At 40.3% G+C, this 19,661-nt stretch overlaps 1 protein-coding gene across 3 annotated transcripts in view; it reads left to right on the forward strand.

The window, feature by feature from the left end:
- The window catches only part of TMEM164 (transmembrane protein 164), a 272,538-nt gene that overhangs the window by 161,772 nt on the left and 91,105 nt on the right, over positions 1-19,661 (forward strand). For all 3 annotated transcript variants that reach the window (XM_058291368.2, XM_058291367.2, XM_058291369.2), the window contains exon 4: positions 9,365-9,431. In XM_058291368.2, the coding sequence (XP_058147351.1) occupies positions 9,365-9,431 (67 nt within the window). The remainder of the gene's footprint in view (positions 1-9,364; positions 9,432-19,661) is intronic.

Here is a 19,661-nt window from a genome sequence, read left to right on the forward strand (position 1 = left end):
CCAAACTCAGCATGTAAATGCAATGCCTTCCCCCCAGCGTGGGACGTGACACCCGGGGATGAGCCTCCCTGGCAACGAGGGACCACTATCAACTACCAACTGATGATGCAACTGGAAAATGACCTTATACGGAAGGTTCAATGCGGATCAGCAGAATATCCATGTCTACATAAAATACCATGACTTTAAAATGCTGTTTGACCTAAAGTAAGGGGGAAATGGAAAGGAGAAATGAGTTTATATGGCTACGAGTTTCTAAAAAAGAGTCTGGAGGCTGGCAGAAGGTTTGCCCTCATGCACAACTGAGCAGAGTCAGAGAGACAGATAAAGCAGATACAACCCCCAGATATTGGTTCCTTTGAGGGCTAAAGAGACCCATGGGAGTTATGGTCATGGCCGATGGGGTTAACTACCAGGGCAGATGGCCCCTCTTTGGAAATGGTGTTTATGTGTGATGAATCTGGACTCAGATGGGATCTCCCTTCATAAGACTTTCATGCTAATGTGCTGGAGGTGCAGTTAATGTTGGGGTTTAAGATATATTTAGGGGATTTGAATCTCTGGACTGACAATGTGATAGCCAGATCCTGAGCCTCAACAGACTCCAGCACCTACAATCTGATTTATTGGACTTACCACACTCAGCTAAGATGGAGGTGAAGAAGGACAACCACCACACCATGGAGCCTAGAGTGATTACAACTGAGAAATGGGAGGATTGCATCCAGCATCCAGGTGGAATCTGAGCCTCCTCTTGACATAAAGGTGCAATGGACACAACCAATCCAGTGTCCACATAGAAGAGGTGGCATTGGATTGGGAAAAGTGGACATAATGGACAAAGGGTATGGGGAAAGGCAGGAAGAGATGAGAGGTGGAGGCGTCTTCGGGACATGGAGCTGCCCTGGATGGTGCTTCAGAGGTAATCACCGGACATTGTAAATCCTCACAGGGCCTACATGATGGAATAGAGGAGAGTATGGGCCATGATGTGAACCAATGTATATGAGGTGCAGAGGTGCCCAAAGATGTACTTACCAAATCCAATGGATGTGTCATGATGATGGGAACGAGTGTTGTTGGGGGGGGGAGAGGGGGGGTGGGGGGGTGGGGTTGAATGGGACCTCACATATATATTTTTAATGTAATATTATTACAAAGTCAATAAAAAATAAAAAAATTAAAAAAAAAAAACAACATAGCATCAGCATTAAAGAAACAAGGCATCTGGGTTACAGTTCAGTGATTTATAGCAGTTACAGATATCTGCTTCTGGCTACTTAAAAGGCTGACATGTATAAAGGTGGTAACTCAGTAAAAAAAAAAAAATTTAATTAATTATTCCTTTACATTTGATCGTGTTTTTTTTGTTTTATCATTTAAAAAATATATTGATGTATAGCATTCATACATGAACATACATAAACAATAAGTGAAAAGTGAAAGTTGTGAACTTATAAAACAAACATGCATAAGATCATACAGGGCTCCCATACATCACCCCACCACCAATACCTTGCATTTTTGTGAAACATTTGTAACAAATTATGGAAGAGCATCATCAAAGTATTACTACTAGCTATAGTCCCTACCTTACATTTGGTGTATTTTTTTATCCAACTCACCCTATTGTTTTTTGTTTTCATAAACCATATAATTAATCTAAAGTGTGCAGGCACTAGCATTTGGAATAATCACAGATTTGTGCATTTATTGCTTCAATCAATATTAGAGCATTTGCATTACTCTAAAACAAAGGGGAAAAAAAACCACAAAAACCATCATACCTATGTGTTAGTACTAGTAATTACAAATCCTATGATGTGCTTTCACCATTTCTATTCATTTTCCAAACATTTACAAACAGCTTTTTACCAATTCTGCACTGCAATAATTAAACCTCAGCTTTCCATTCTCTAACAACATTTCTTTTCTCTGTTTACTTATATTCTAGCTATTAACTACAGAGTTTACTCATTATATTTAGTTCATAATAGCAGAATCACACAAATTTGTCCTTTTGTGCTTGGCTTGCTTCAAGGGTGCCAAGACAATTGAATGGGGAAGAAATACTCTTTTCAACAAGTGGTGCTGGACCTTCTGGATATCAACATGGAAAAGAATGGATTTGGATCTGTACCTCACACCATATACAAAGATTAACTCAAAATGTTTCATAGACATAAATGTAAGAGCTGAATCTATAAAGCTCTTAGAAGAAAACTTAGGAATAAATATTTTTGAACTTGTATTGGGTAATGGTTTCTTAGTTATGACATCAAAAACATATGTAACACAAGAAAAAATAGAAATTGTACTTCATCAAAATTAAAAATTTTGGTGCTTCAAAAGACACAATTAAGAAAGTGAAAAGATAATTTACCAAATGGAAGAAAAAAATGTTCAAATCATATATTTGATATGGGTCTAGTATCCAGAATATGTAAACAACTCAACTCAACCATGAAGACAGAAATAACCAAATTTAAAATTGGGTAAAGGACCTGAATAGACATTTCTCCAGGGAATACTTAGAAATAGTTAATAAGCACATGAGAAGATACTAGCACCCTAAGTTATTACAGAAACACAAATCAAATTCAGAGTGAGATACAACTTCTCACCCACTACCATGGCATTAAAGACATAAAAGACAATTGGAAGTGTTCAAGAAGATGTGGAGAAATCAGAACTCTCATTCATTGCTGTTGGGAATGTAAAATGGTGCTCCTGCTTTGGAAAATAGACAGTTATTCCGAAGGTTAAACATAGAAGTGGAATATATCCAAGAGAATTGATTACATATGTCCACACAAAAACTTTTACATGAATGTTCATAGCATCATTATTCATATTAGCCCAAAAATGGGGAAAATGCAAATGTTCATCAACTGATAAATAGATAAAACTAAATGTAGTATACTGGTAAATGGCATAAGAAGAAATGAAATACTGATACATGCAACAATATGGGTGAATCTAGAAAACATTATGCTAAGTGAAAGAGGCCAAACACAAAAGGTCATATATTTTATGATTCTATATATATGAAATGCCCAGAATTAGCAAATCTATAGAGCTGGAAAGAAGATTTGTAGTTTTGAGGGGCTGGGAAAGGAGGGAAATGAGGAGCAAATGATTAATGTGTATGCAGTTTCCTTTTGGAATGATGAAAATGTTTTGGAACTGGATAGTGATGATGGTTGCCTAACATTGTAAATGTACTCTAAGCCACTGAACTGTACACTTTAAAAGGGTAAATTTTATGGTTTGTGAGTTACACCCCAACAGCAGTGTTATTAAAAAAAAAAGTATTGTGTCATTTCCTTCAGTCCTTCATGATTTATGATGGGAAATCCAGTCACTCCACTGATAATGCTTGTTTGTTTATGCTTTTTATGCTTGCTTTCAGTATTTTTTCTTTGTGTTTAGTTTTCAGCAGTTTGAATATGATATGTGTGGGAGTGATTTTTTCCAGGGGAGGGTGTGTTATCCTGTTCCTGGTTTCGCTCAGCTTCTTGAATCTGTAGTTTTATATCTTTTACCAGACTTGGAAAGTTTTACCCATTATTTCTTTAAATATTTTTTTAGCTCTTTTACTCTTAATGGAGCTCTGATGACACAGTTAGACCTTTTGTTATTATTCTAAAGGTCCCTGAGAAGCTGTTCATTAAAATTTTTTTCTCTAATGTTCATAGGGGATAATTTCTGTTGATCTATCCTCAAGTTTCCTGACTCTTTCAGTTATCATCTCAGTTTTTTTATAGAGGGTATCCAATATTTTATGTTGGTTACTATTCTTTTTATTTCTCAAATTTCCATGATTCTTTATATATTCTATTCTTTTTTTATACTGACACTTTGTTTTTCCAATTGGGTTTCAATAGTTTTCCTGATTGTTTGTTGGAACATTTTTATTATAGCCGCTTTTAAGTCTTTGGCAGATAATTCCAGCATCTGTATCATTTTATGGTCAATATCTCTTAATTGAGTTTTCCCATGTGACTTGAGATTTTCATTTTTCTTTGTATGCTGAGTGAATTTGGATTGTATCCTGGACATTTTGAGTACTGTGTTATGAGACTGCATCTTGTTTAAATCCTGAAGAAAATGTTGATACTTTTGTTTTAGCAGGCAGTTCACCTGGCTAGGTTTGGGCTACAAGTTATAGTCTGTTGTTCCAATGTCAGCTCGGTTTATACTCTTTGCAGAGCTGTTCTGATTTGTCCTGTGTATGTGCCACCCAGAGGCCTGTGTGTGACTGGGGTGGTTGCTCTATCTGTTTATTTCTTAGTCTTTGGCATGTAGAATAGAATGAAATCCATACATGCTCAGCTTGGGTGTAGGCCCAGGAATTCATCAATAACTTTATAGGATTGCTATTTTGAGCTCCTTTCTCTCTGCAATCTTCCTGGTACTTTCCAGTTCCTGGGCTCCTCTTTTCATTCAACTAGATAGAAAACTAAGGCTTCAGTTACCTAGCTCTGACATGAAGTTCCACAACTGTGCTCTTGTCTGGGTTCAAATGGCATGAAGACAGAGAGGAAAGGTACTGGGATTGGCCCTACCATTTTAAGACCACAGTTCTACCAAATGGAAAGGAGGGTTTATGTGCCTCAGAGTTTTGGCTTGTGTAGGTACCTACTGCTGCAGGCTGCTTCTGCTACCATTGGTTGCTTGTGGGCTGGGGTGTGTCAGAAATGAGAAAGAAAGAGGGAAGGAAAACGAAGGATTCCATATACTCTCTGAGAATTAGGAGTTCTCTTTCTTGTTCCATAGCCAGAACTAACACGCTCTCCTGAATACCTCTTTTTCTGCCCCATGGTGCTCCCTTCCAATGTGTTGAGAAGGAGAAGGAAAAATGGGCAGCTCTCCACTAGTGTGGTGGTCTTCTTTCCCAATCCTCCTGCTACTATTTACTTTTCAGGATTCAAATAGTTGCTCCAGATATCCTGTCTAGATTTTATAGTTGCATTTAAGAGAGAGATAGGGCAGAATGTGCTTATTCCATCTTACCTGGAATCAAAACTCCTGTCGTATTTAATAAGCTAGCTGGATAGAGTAAAGAGTTCCTAATTTTAGCTGTCTGCCTCAAATTTCATCTCTGCCACAAAACCATCCTGAACTCTCCAGCCAGCACCCCTTATTTCTCTTTCAAGCCACCCACAGAGCTTGTCATCTGTCCCATGTCTTTTGACCCTTGGTTGTAAAAAACTGCTAAATTGGAATATGTCATCTTGCAAACGTTTTTAATAGCTTCCTTTGTTGTCATGAATAATAATGAAATATTAATTTACATTGCTTGATTAAAGATAGTAATAGCCACCGCATATTGAGTGCTTGCTCTATCCTAGGCACTATGTTGATCATTTTGCATGATGTCATTCTCTAAACAATAACTCTTGCAGGTCAACACTGTTATTAGCCACATTTTACAATTGAGGAAACTGATATACATAGTTTAAGTGACTTGTCCAGTCACTCAGCCAGTGAGTGGTAGAGCTGGTATTTGAACATAGGTTTGATTCCAAACCCTAAGTACTTAACCATTACACTACATTTCCTCTAGTTATTTTGTTTCTTGTCTTCCCAGAAAGATTGTTAGCTTCTTGAGGAAAGGCACTCTGTCTTACTTATGCAGATCTCCTTTTCCCTACAGCACCTGGAACAGTGTTAGGCATACAATAATGGTTGATTGTCTGTGGAGGTAAATTTAATGAAATTAATTGACCTAGAAGGGACTCAAACTCATGACTCTTATCATATAACAGTATCCTATACATAAAGAAAAAGTTTTATAGAAAATACTAGTGACAATGGTAATGGCCAAGACTTTGAGCTGGCAAGAATGAGGTTTATAAATGTGACTGACTGTAAGGTCTCTGTCTCCAAGATCTACTCCTTAGTTCTGGCCTTCAGTCTGTCTTTTTGCTTATTCTGGACCTCTTTCTCATACTTTGAATTTTTTAAACAGTTTGGTTTTCTATAATGATTTTCCTTTCTTTTTTCCTCACTCCTCCATCTTCCTTCCTTCCTTCCCCCCTTCTCCCCTCCTCCCACCCTCCCTTCCTTCCTTCCCTTCTCTCTCCCTCCTTCCCTTCCCTCCATCCATTTTTCTTTTTTTTTTAAGATTTATTTATTTATTTATTTCTCTCCCCTCCCCCCCCCCCGCCCCAGTTGTCTGCTCTCTGTGTCTGTTTGCTGCGTCTTCTTTGTCCACTTCTGTTGTTATCAGTGGCACCGGAATCTGAGTTTCTTTTTGTTACGTCATCTTGTTATGTCAGCTCTGCGTGTGAGCGGCACCATTCCTGGGCAGGCTGCACTTTCTTTCACACTGGGCAGCTCTCCTTACAGGATGTACTCCTTGCGCGAGGGGCTCCCCTATGTGGGGACACCCATGCGTGGCATGGCACTCCTTGCACGCATCAGCACTGCACGTGGGCCAGCTCCACATGGGTTAAGGAGGCCCGGGGTCTGAACCACGGACCTCCCTTGTAGTAGACGATTGCCCTAACTACTGGGCCAAGTCTGCTGCCTCCATCCATTTTTCTTGAGGTCTTTGATGATCTCCTCACCATTTATTTAACAAACACTTATATAAGTCTTACTATATATAATATGTTTTTTTAAGAACTTTATAAATATCAACTCCTTATAACCATCTTATGATGTGGTACTATTATTGTTTCCATTGTAACTCTCACAGGAGCTTCTAGTATACCAGTATCCTTTCTTGTACCTGATAGCAATCTGGGTAGTAGGCTGGAGGGGAGTATAAAGTAAAAAAAAAATCTTCTCCTCTGATGTGGCTAATGTGTTACCTGTTTTGCTGTGACATAGGCCTGAATAAGGCAGTGCAGCTGTATAATGGGGCATTTTGCCACAAAAATATTCAAGACATTCTACTACCCTTAGGCATCCCAGAACATTTTCTTGCCTGGCCTGCAGTCTGATATGTGTGTGTATATGTGTGTATGTGTATGATGTATGATGCTTATGCAGTGGGTTTGAAACATGGTACAGCAGCAAAAAGCACAGGCTTGAAACTTGGCAAGACCTGAGTATGATTTCTGCTTTTGCCACTTATTGTATGTGTGCCCTTTGGCAAGTCACTTAATTGCTTGGAGCCTTGGTGTTCTCAGCTATGAAATGAAGAAGAAAAGGAGAAGAGGAAGAGAAAGAAGAAATAAAAACTGAGGGTTAAATGTGATAATGTGTTTGAATACTCAGCCCAGTGATTGACTCAGAGAAATGCTCGATACATGTTAGATATTTTTGTAATTATCCATATACAAGGCTTCTTTATATGTAAGGGTAATTTACTCCTTGGCATAAATGTCAGTTGGGAAATTGAATTTTGAGAACCTACAACAAATGTCTAATTGGCTGTATACAAATGCAAGCATTCTTTTAAGGTCAATGGCAAAATCTGGCACCAGAGTCCAGCCTTACTGAACTATCAGTGTGGTTTTTCTTCTCCCAGGGTGAGTTTTTATGTTGTGGCTGTCACAGAGTAGGGCCCAGGGACAGGGTTAGGCTGGACTCTACTCCAGGCCTGCAATGACTTTTCACAACTCTTGCTCTGGGCACTGAGGATTGAGCCAGAGTTTTCAACAGTCAGTTTCCCAGAGCATGGAGTGCCCCCTTGAGTGGCCCTGATGAAAAAGCATGGTAACTTGGCCAGCGTGGGGAGGCAGAAGTGATGTGGCCCTGATGTGCTTCTTCCCTTTTATGGACAAGCCAAGTCCTTTAGACCCATAGGACTGTGGTGGCCTAGCCTGGCCTGAGAGTGTTTTCCTCCTTCAGTCATCCACTGAAAACACATTAAGCCTGGGGCAGGGAATGAAGAAGGAGGTAGAGAGTCCGCTGGAACCAAAAGGAAGGAACACTGACTCCCCATTTGAAGTTCTACTTGGGAGGGAGAGAGGCTCTGACATAAGGCAGTGAGGACAAAGGAGTTTCGGATCTGGACTCAGAGAAACCTGGGTTTGGATCTTGGCTCTGCCATCTTTTGTGTGACATTGACCAGACCACTTCACTTATCTGAATCTGGCTTCCTCGCCAACAAAATGGGAATAATAATAGTACCTAGTACCTATCTCATAAGATTGGTGTAAAAATGAAGTGAGAGTGCATGTAAAGCAGTTAATTGGATAATTGCCTGGATCCTATTAAGTGCACATCATCATCATCATCATGGCCTTGATAACACAAACAGCAGCAGTAAGAAACAGACTCGGGAGAAATGAGATATAGCCCTGTGGCTTCTGTGCTCTTCTCTTGGGTCTCCTTGTGATGTCCCTTGGTCTTAGGCACACATCTGTGAACTCCAAAAGACATGCTTTCCCAGTCAGGGCATTAGAGATTTCTTGCTATCCAAGGGCTGCTGGTGTGTGTGTGTTTGAGAGAGAGAGAGAAAGAGAGAGAATCTTGATCCAGCCTAGTGTCTTGAGGTCCAAGGGGCACATTAGATATTGGTGGGGGTTGTACATGACCCATCAAAGCAGCTTTTCATTAGGAGGAAGAGACTGTCATTGTTTGCTTCTCTCTTGGTAGAAAAGGATCATTTGTCTTTAATGATGAAGGGAGCTGCTTAAATCTATCCCCAAGAGTCCTCACAAGAAGGGTTTCTTCCTGAGTTAATTATTCTTGACTTACAAAGGTTTTCTGTTACGTGTTTTAACAAGTTTGGGATTGGTCATTACCTGATGCTGGAGACCAGTGGTTTTCTTCTTCTTTTTTTTTTACCAGTTTCTTTTTGTTTTGTCTTTAAGTCACAGAGCCCAATATGTAAAATAGATCAAAGAAAGCCTAGACTGCTGCCACTTTTGCCCTCTCACTTAGGGCATTTCTAGGAAATTGGGGGAATACAGTTTGCAAAATGTTGTCGTCTTTGTCTGCCCTAGTCTCTGTTTTGGAGAAAGGGGTTGGGTATGACTGTGTAAATAAGCAGCTGCATTATTCTCAGAAGGTTTCTACTATAATAATGGAGCATTTAGCTACTGCAGTTCCCCATTTCTAATGCCTCCTGAGCTGCAGTAGGTGAAGTCATTGATTGGAACTGACCATCTTTAAGGAGCACAGAGCTCATTACGTAATGGAAGTGTTATAACCAAAGGATGTTCAGGAAATGTTGGGGGAATTTTGAAGCAATGGCATTGCTCTTCAGAACATTTCAGTGAGTACAAAATATGCTTCTTTTAATTTGTATCTCATGTGTGAAAACACTAGTGCCATTTTACATAGCAAGCCACTTGTATACATAGTGGTCTCTCCTGTGGCATAACTTAACCTGACACAGTTTTTCCTTACCTTTGCATTAGTGTCTGATTGTGATCTGGACTTTACTTTATTTCCCCTCTAGGCTACAAATGCACATGTTGAATGGAGCTCTTCTGGCTTTGCTGTTTCCTGTGGTAAATACTCGGCTGGTAAGTAGTCTATTCTAGGAGAGCACTGGCAACGTACAAAACAGTATTTGCGCCCTCCTTCATTATCTTTTGTTTGTCCTCATTCTTAGCCCATATGCCCATGCCATTTAAAAAATATCTGAGGGTTGACGTAGTCCAGTTTGGATTCAGGGGAGCTTGATGGTGGTGGGAGTATTTTGTGGAACTCTGGGACTCCAAAAAGGGTTTAAGTCAGAATCAGGACAGACCACAAAAAGCCTCCAGAAGCTTTTGGAAAGCTTCTGGTGGAGAGAAAGTAAAGCCAGGGCCTTCCCACACTCCTTAGACTGAGGTTTCCAGGTGTTCTAAGGGGCTCATTCACAATGGCCCAGAATAATCTCCCAGGGAGTCTCAGAGCCTGTCTACTATGCCAAGGACCCCTTGGACAAGAATTAGATTCCTTCTCTCCCTGTTCACCCACTACCCTGGGACAGTCTGGGATACATGAAATCCCAGTGACTAGCAGGTAGAATCCCACTTTTACAGGGTATTGGGTAACAGACTAACAGAGAGAAGCAGGGACTATAAGACTGAGATGGCAGGGCCCTGTACTCAGACTCCCACATGTGGAGCTAGGTTGGGATCAGCAAGCAACATCCATAAGCTCAGGGAAAGCAATTACCTGTGAAATTGTGATTACTGCTTTCTATTTCCATGACCTTAATCTGCCTTATACATTAATATCATAAATTAAATCTTGAAATTATAATTCTTCCTCTTAGTGTAGCATTTTTTGTCTTTATTTATCTTTTCAACATTATATTAAAAAAATATTAGGTCCCCACACACCCCCCATCCCCCTCGTCCCACCCCTCCCCCCACAGCAACAATCTCCTCCATCACCATGAGACATTCATTGCATTTGGTAAATACATCTCAGAGCACCACTGCACCCCATGGTCAGTGGTCCACATCATAGCCCACACTCTCCCACATTCCATCCAGTGGGCCATGGGAGGACATACAATGTCCGGTAACTGTCCCTACAGCATCACCCAGGACAACTCCAAGTCCCAGAAACGCCTCCACATCTCATCTCTTCCTCCCATTCCCCACACCAAGCATCCACCTTGGCCACTTTCTCCACACCAATGCCACATTTTCCTCGATTACTAACCACAATAGTTCATGAATAGAATATCAGTAAGTCCACTGTAATCCATACTCTATTCCTCCATCCTGTGGACCTTGGATTGGTTGTGTCCATTCCACATCTATGTCAAGAGGGGGTTTAGATTCCACATGGATACTGGATGCAATCCTCCTGCTTTCAGTTGTATGCACTCTAGGCCCCATGGTGTGGTGGTCGACATTCTTCAACTCCATGTTAGCTGAGTGGGGTAAGTCCAACAAACCAGATTGTAGGAGCTGAAGTCTGTTGAGGCTCAGGGCCTGGCTATCATATGGTCAGTCCAGAGATTCAGATCCCCTGGGTATATATTAAACCCCAGCACCAACTACAGTTCTGGTAAAAGTAACAGGAGAGGCTTGTGAAAAAAGATCACATCTGAGTCCAGCTCCATCACACAGAAACAAAAACTCCAAAGAAGGGCCAACTGACATGGCACTGAACTCCATCTGCCATGACCATAGAACCTGTGGGTCTCCTCAGAAGAACCAGTACCCAGGGATGTGTCTACTTTATCTGTCTCTGGGTTAGTGTAGCATTTTATACTTACTTATAGGTGTGTGGAATACATAGGGCAAATATTATGGCCTCTTGTTTTACAGAGGAAGAAACTGACATTCAGAAGCAATGCTCACGGAGTCACATAAATTCTAAGTGGTCTAGTTAGGACTTGAGGTCAAGTCTCCTTATCATAAAACCACAGATAGGCTCTGCTCTCTCTGATGATTTAGTGCTTCCCCAAATATTCATGTATACCCTATGAGAGTTGTACTTTTCTAGATGCATGTTATACATCAGTAGAAATGAAAAGAAAAAAAGCATTTATCCAATGCAGTGATTTTGGAGTCTCACTATACTCCAAGCTCACTTGATGGCACTTTTTATTTTTTTTAGGGGGTACGGGGAATTGAATCCAGGACCTTGTACATGGGAAGCAGGTGCTCAACCAGTGAGTTACATTTGCTCCCCAGTGAGAGTTAGTTTTTTCATTTGTTTGTTTTGTTTTTAGGGAGGACTGGGGATCGAACCCGGGGTCTCGTACGTGGGAAGCAGGTGCTCAACCACTTGAGCTACATCCGCTCCCCTGGTGGCACTTTTTTTTTCTGTTTTTTTTTCCTTCTTTATTTTATTTTTAAATGTTACATTAAAAAAATATGAGGTCCCCGTATACCCCCCACGCCCCTCACCCCACTCTTCCCACATCAACAACCTCTTTCATCATCATGGCATATTCATTGCATTTGGTAAATACATTTTGGAGCACTGCTGCACCACATGGATAGTGGTTTACATTGTAGTTTACATTTCCCCCACTGCACCCAGTACGCCTGGTGGCACTTTTAAAACCAGTGCTGAAAAACTCATAGAGTCAGAATCTAGAATATAGGTTACTAGGGAATGGGTTGGGGGTAGGGAATGGGAAGTTAAGGCTTAAAATGCATAAGGTTCCTATTTGGAATTATGGAAATGTTTTGGTAATGGGTGGTAGAAATGGTAGCACAACACTGTGAACATAACTAACAGCAATGAAATGCATATCTGAATGTGATTAAAAGGGGAAATATTAGCTTGTATATATGGTCACAGAATTAAAAACCCATAGACTTTAGTTAATAGTACAGTTATAAAAATGTGCTATCATTAATTGTAGCAAATGTTCCACACCAATACAAGGTATAGGTGTTGGGGTGGTGTATAGGAGTTCTGTATTTTATGTATAATCTGTAAACCCACAGACTCTCTAATAAAGAAAAACAAAACATAAAATAAAAACAAAAACCTGCTGAAACCAACAAACAAAAATGGCTGATGCTCTGGACCTACCCTTCGAGAATCTGAATTCATGGTCTGTGATGCAGCCTGGATATGGTGCCCTTTAAAAGTATCCCACATGATTCTAACATGGAGCCAGAGTTGAGAACCCCTGATTTTGTGAAATGGTGCTTAAACTTTAAGGCCCATAGGAATCACCTGAGGGGCTGGTTAACATGGGAGTTGCCAGGCCCCATCCAAGTTCAGTCTGATTGAGAAGGTCTAGGGTGATGCCAGGGAATGAACATGTGTAACAAGCCCCCAAGTGATGCTGACATGGGCTCTTCAGACTACTCTTGGAAAATCAGTGCCCTCTATGCCCTTGCAACTCAGATGTTCAAAGTGTATATAACTCATGTGGTCTGAGGATCAGCATGATGAGTGCTGCTTGTTAGAAATGCAGAATCTCAGGTCCCATCTGAGACCTATTGCACAAAATCTGCTTTTTCTTTTAGGTCCCTGGGCTGGGGAATGAACCTGGGGCCTTGTATGTGGGAGGCTGGCACTCAACCAGTGAGCCACATCAGCTTCCCTGAGTTGGTTTTTTTGTTTGTTTTGCTTCTTGCTTGTTTATTTCAGGAGTCACTGGGAACCAAACCCAGGGCATATGGGACCTCCTATGCGGGAGATGGATGCCCAGTGACTTGAGCCACATCCAATCCCAGAATCTGCATTTTAACAGCCTCCCAGGTGAATTATATGGTCTAGACCATGACCTCCAATTTGCCTAAGGCCCCTTAGAGATAGTCATTAAAGTTCCAGATGAGGGGAACATTGGGATGGGGAAGGGCAGGCAGCATTGTCTATGCCGTATTAGGCAGGACGTATTAAGTTCCATGTTCCCCAGTGAGCTGGGATGAGCAGACAGGCTGTTGACATAATTATCTTTTCTCTCTCGTCTCTATTTCCCACATTATGCAACATGCTTGACTTCACCTGTAGGATCACAACTCTTGCCTTGGTCTCAGAGCTATAGTGTACAACATCAAAGAATGGTGCAAATATTCCAAATTGAAAAAATAAACCCACATGTTTTGTTTTGTTTTGTTTTTTCATGGCTAATTTCTACACACCATAGCATTATTTCCCTACTGGTCCAGGGGTGGTGGAGGAGCAAAAGTTATTCCATGCTTGTGGAGGTAACCTGCTAAGGCAGAGAAGTGGATCCAGTGCTATCTTATCCCATCTGTATGTCTACCTTGTTACTGTTTTCTTAGGAGATTGAGAGGTCAGGTGGATGGAGGGATGCTTTCTCCCATTTTCAGCAGCTCTGTCAGAATCCAGAAAGGGACAAGTATTCCAGAGATTTCCCCTCTGGGTTAATAGTTAGTGATACTGAGTTTGAGAGCTTCCAGCACATATCTCAGACCAAGGATCTGTCTGCCATTAGTTGAGTGAATATGGTTCCTCTGGCATACTGCTACTCTCCTAGTGGGACCTTTAATGCAAGGACAGCCAAATATCCTTTTCCATGCAGAAGCATTGGGAATAAACAGAAATTATGATGTCCATTTTTACAGGCCTGAAAATAAAGGCCCCAGTGGCCCAGTCACAAACCTAAGATCAGTGCCCTGGGTGGTGCTGCAGGGATGGATGCTGGACGTTGTGTGTCCTGTTGTGGCCCACTGGGTGGACTGGGGGAGAGTGTGGACTACAATGTAGACCACTGTCCATGTGGCGCAGTGGTGCCCCAGAATGTATTTGCCAGGAGCAGTGGATGTGCCACAGTGATGGAAGAATTTGTTGATGTGGGAGGGATGGGGTGAGTGGGGTGGGGGGGTATATGGAGACCTCATGTAACATTTAAAAGAAAATTTTAAAGGAAAAAAAGAAAGCTGTTGGTGAAGTTTTCATGCATTGTGCTACAACAAAGATATATATCGTCACGAAGTCTGCTGTTATTTCCTTAACAGCAGCAGGAATAGCAGGTGACCCTTCTTGAGTGCTTACTTTCTACCGGTTACTTTTCTAAATGCTTTACATGGATTGATTTATTTAATCCTCACAATAAACTAATGAGGTAAGGTACTGTTATGACCTCCATTTTATAGATGTGGAAACTGAAGCACAGAGAGGTTGACTAATTTGCCTGAGTCACCCAGCTTGTAAATGGTAGCGCTAGGATTTAAAGCAGTCTTAATTACCCTATATAGAAAGCAGTGCCTGTCTGTCTACCTGCCTTCCTCCCTTACCTCCTCCTTCTTTCCCTCCTTCCTCCCTTCTCTTTCTTTCACTCTCTCTCTTCTTCATCCCTTCCTTTTTTTCTTCTCTCTCCTCCCTCCCTCCCTCTCTGTATTTCTCATTCACTCTCTGTTTGTAAAGGCAGATGTACTATCTATTGAGTTATATTAACAGCTAATTCTTTCCAAATGAATGACAAGCTATCGTCAACCAGCCTCTCAAGAATATTCAAGTAACTTTCCCAGACTTTGGAACTGCTTTAATGGGCTCTCTCTTAACTAGTGTTCCCTATTATTCTACTGAACAATCGTGGTGATCTTTTTCTAAAATGAAGCTGAGGAAGGTCTGCATTGGCTCCATGTGTTTTGTCAGTTGGCTTTGATATGGTTCTTTTAGATGGTTGGAATCCTTCCCAGATACTTCCAGCCTTCAGGACTTTTTGCTTTGCAACCCCTTAGTTGAGCTCAGATTGACTTAAGATGAGGTACAGGAAGATGAGTAACTTTTTCTTAGCTTGATTATCCAATTAGGCAGGAAGCCAGCTTTTGGCTTCTCTTTTTCCCTTCCTTCTTTGCCTTTTATCTTTTTAATCCTCTGCCTACCCCCTCCCCTTTTTTCCTTATTAGTAGTAATGAGGGAGCAAGGAAAATGAAATGAACAAACTAGTGTGTGTGCAAGTAACACAGACATATATACACTCACATATATAAAGATAGAGGGAGTTAGAGGCAACTGCAAGTTGACTGAAGGATTTGGAGTCATCAGTGAATTTCCATGTGCTTCTCTGCCCTGTGACTCATTGGCATCAGGATTTGCAGATCAGCAAGACAATATTCAGGTCTCAATTCCTCTTAGTTCTCCATCTTCAAAGCTGACAACCCAGAAGAAGTAGCGTGTATTCCAGTGACCCATATTACAAGTAAGTGCTCTTCGCAACTGGGATTCTGGAGAAGGTCTTTTTCTGACTGCAGATGAGGTGCCTTAAGGGTGATTTCAGTGATATGCCCTTTCGTCTCTTGGAGGGAAGCTGGGGAAAATACATCATGGAACTACTGATTATTAAATTAACAGGGAGTGCAAAGCTGGTCTGGTCTAATCTTATCTTACAGTGGGATAATTTAGGACGATAAATGATTTTTCTTAAGAAGCGAAGGTGGGTTCCCCAAGAACACAGGTCTCCTGGCTTAGCCCCCAGAGCTCTTTTTCTGTTCCATGACTGAAATTCAAGACAAATTTGAATTCTGGGGAGTCAAAATTCTGGAGCTGCTTCTTAGCTAACCTCCATCTAGAAAGTTGGGCAATGAGTTTCTTTGAGACTCTAAGGAGAACTATAGAGTTTCTTTCCCATAAATGAACATATGAAAATTTTGAATATAATTTCAGGAGGGACACCAACTACCCACCCCCACCTCCCAAGCCCATCTATGCATCCCATATGTAAAATATGTCTGCCATTTTCCCTTTAGTTTTGTATATATCTCATGTCTTTTTTCATTCTTCATTTCCTCTTTTACTGCTTTCTTTTGTGTTAAGTAAATATTTTCTTATGTAACATTTTAATTTCTTGACTGATTTTCCCTAATTTTGAGTTATTTTTAGTGCTCACACTAGTTTTTAGCATATACATTTTATCAGAATCAGCTTCAGACTTATGCCAACTTAAATCCAGTGCTATATAGAAATATTGCTCTATTCTAATGATATAGAAATGTTGCTCTGTTCCTTTTTCCTTTTTTGTGTTATTATTTATTACAACTATTATAATATTATAAAGGTAGTAATCCATTGTTATAATTAATACTTTACCATCTGTAGTAATTTCCTTAGCCCAGTACAGCTTTGCTCCCATACACATCTTTCGTGCTGTAACTGGCAAATATATTACACATGTTACATTTCTATATATTATAGCCCTAACAATACATAATCTACATATTATTTCATACAATTTATTTTAAAATCGAGAGACAAAAGGAGAAAAATAGTTAAACTCTTTTATAGTTACACAGTTGCTTTCAGTACTGCTCTTGTGTGTATGTGTGTGTGTATGTATTTGAATTACTGTCTGGAGTCTCATGCATTCAGCCTGAAGAACTTCCTTTGTAGGGCAAGATTGCTAGCAATACATTTTCTCAGCTTTTGTTTATCTGGGAATGCTATTATTTCACCTTCATTTTTGAATGATATCTTTGCTGGCTATAGGATTCTTGGTTGACAGTTTGAGCACTTGGAATAGTTATCCCTCTGCTACCTGTCCTCCATTTTTTCTGCTGAGGCTGCCTAGTTTGTGAGCTCCTTGTTATAGCCACTGGCCCTTTTGCCTGATGGTGATGCTGGGTTCTTTATGCCTCTGACTTTGCAAAGACCATTGTCCAGTCCAGGCTAAACCACTTTCTGGAAAGTGAAAGCCAAGAGGAGGATTCTAAGCAGGGTACCCATAGAAACGTATTACACATTAAGTTTTAGATTTTCAGTTACAGCTCTCACTTTGCAAAGCTGGTGATCCTGCCCTCAGAATGAGCCCCTGGCCCAAGGTGCATCCTCAGCCCCTTTTCCTTTTGCCCTGTCAACAAAAGGCTTTCTTCTGAATGCAGGCAGTGCTCTTAGCAAAGGAGATTGGAAACAGAAAAGATACTTAAGCTGCTGTATCAGCCCCCTTCCCAGACCAAAGACTCTAGCCTGGCCTGTATTTGTGTTTGCAACCATCTGTCATTTACTGGAGTAATAATAATAATAATGATAATCATCATGCTCCTTTCTTCTTCAGGGCCCAGATCCTTGAGTATATTATCTTATTATCAAAATTGCCTATTATTGTATATTTATGTTAGTTCCTTTATTCTCCCTTTACCACCATCTTCCCTTTGCCCAGCTCTTTTTCTCCATTAGGATGGTTCTTTTGAATGTTCCTAACAGTCAGATTGAGTGGAAGAGGTTTGTAATGATTTTCTCATTACGGGGATATCTATATCTATCCACCATTCACAAACACTATTTTAATATTCTTGGGATACCACTTGGCTGCCAGCACACCTTTTACCCATGTGTGCTGCTGGGAAAACTTTGCTGTCATCATTGCAAATCGGCTTAAGATGTGCTAATTGGCACATCAAAATGTGTTAATTTGACCTTATGAAAATTATTTTTGTAACTGGCAAATTTGGCTATTTTTTAAAGTTATGGTTTGGATATTGGACTTGAACTAGGGACTGAATATCCCTTTGCTTTCCTGAGAGTACTTAAAATATAAAGAGCCTTTGATTTCCAAAGAGTTCTTAACTTTCTAAAGAATAGATTGAGGCATAGTTGTGCCTCAGTCTTCTCCAAAGGTCAGATGAATGCAATATGGGTGAGTGTGTGGTTGTGGATGTTGAGAAAGCTCTGGAGTTCTTGGTCCAAACCAAATTTTAGGGCCTACCCTAGAATGTGTCTTTATTATTACCTATATTTTAAGATGCAGTGCTGCGGGAATGAAAGACTCATACAGTAAAACTCATATGCAGGGAGGGCCCTGCTCTGCTTTATTTCTCTTGCTTATGTATTATGTATTTTTGTATTTGGCCAAGGGCTTTGGTTAAAGTTAAATTTCTCTAGGATGTTTTGTCTTCAAACAAGAAACCTTGTCTCTAGACTCACATCCTATCTAGCAGCAGAAATGGAAGAAGAAGCCATTTTCAAACTTCAAGCGAAAAGAGCTAGCTTGTGCAGAGATAAGCAAGGACAGAACTATTTTTGCTGTGAAACAAGAACAGTTGAGCTTTAATAAATCATTTAACCATGTCCTTGGAGAGGTGGTGGAAGTAATCCGCACAATTCAGTATGATTTTTACTGTGTGCATGAATCCATCCCAGATCACATCAGTCAAACCAAACATTTTTATTTGTACCCTTTTTTGGGTCAAGTATTGTGCTGTATATTGCAGGGAATACAAAAACATCCAGGGTACAATTCTGACCCTCGAGGAACTTGCAGTTTTGTTAGAAAGATAAGATGTAAATATTTGCCTGAGAAGTTATAGTAATATTACAGGTGAATTTGTGGGAAAAAAAGAATATCATAAAGCAATGCAAGCCTTAATTGTTAAATCTCAATTGTGCTGAGTTTTAAGAAATGGGAAGAGGATAAATATTAGCATTTATCAATCATCTATTGTGTGCCAGGTATGTTACATAGATTATCATTTACTCCTCACAAAAACCCCATTTTATGTATCAGAAAACTGAGAATCAGAGAAGTTCAGTGACTTGCTCAGAGTTATATGGTTTCTAAGTGCTTAAGCTAAATCTCTGCATTTGCACCCTAGCACAGTGCCTTGTGAAGAGATCACTGGATTAAGTGGTCCAGAAAGGTTTCACAGAGATAAGAAACGTGAGCCGAGTCTTGAAGGACTATTAGAATTTGCATGCTCAGAGAAAGGAGGCATTTCAAGCTAAAGCAGGGGTTCTTAACCTTTTTTGTTCCACAGACCCCTTTGCCAGTCAGGTGAAAACCATGGACCCCTTACTAAGTCCACACTAAACTGTGTATCATTTAATAAATATATCACACCAGCACTGACACGTTCCCACAAGAATAATGTTTATTTGAATTTTAATTCAAGCTTATGGTTGTAAAGAAATGGCGTGGGCAGAGGCATGGAGGTAGGAAAGAGTATTCTCGTGATTTTGATTCTGAAGAGCAGGGTGGACAGTCATGAATTTCGGTTGTCTAAATATAGACACTATCACTTGCAAATCACCAGAAAACATCCTGTGACACTGCTTCTGTCATGTCTTTTAGTCCTTGTGTTGTTTAGATTTTATGTGTATTTCTTACCTTTTCAACCTCTACGAACACATGACCATGCTTTTATTTTCTGCATTTGTTTTCAAGCCTCAGAAAATTACCCCAAATACTTCTCAAAGACAGCCTGTTTGATTAGGGAATTGGCCAACTTTCTCTGCTGCTTCCTGGCCAAAGAATTGTGAATTAGTTCCACTCCTAGATTTTTCCTTTGTTTGTTTTTTGTTTTTTTTCATTTGCATAAAATTTCAGAACTTCAGGTCTGCTAGCCAGCGGGAAGCACATTTAAAAATGGGAGTGGGCAGAG

This window comes from Dasypus novemcinctus, chromosome X (assembly GCF_030445035.2).
Source record: "Dasypus novemcinctus isolate mDasNov1 chromosome X, mDasNov1.1.hap2, whole genome shotgun sequence".
NCBI classification, from domain to species: domain Eukaryota; kingdom Metazoa; phylum Chordata; class Mammalia; order Cingulata; family Dasypodidae; genus Dasypus; species Dasypus novemcinctus.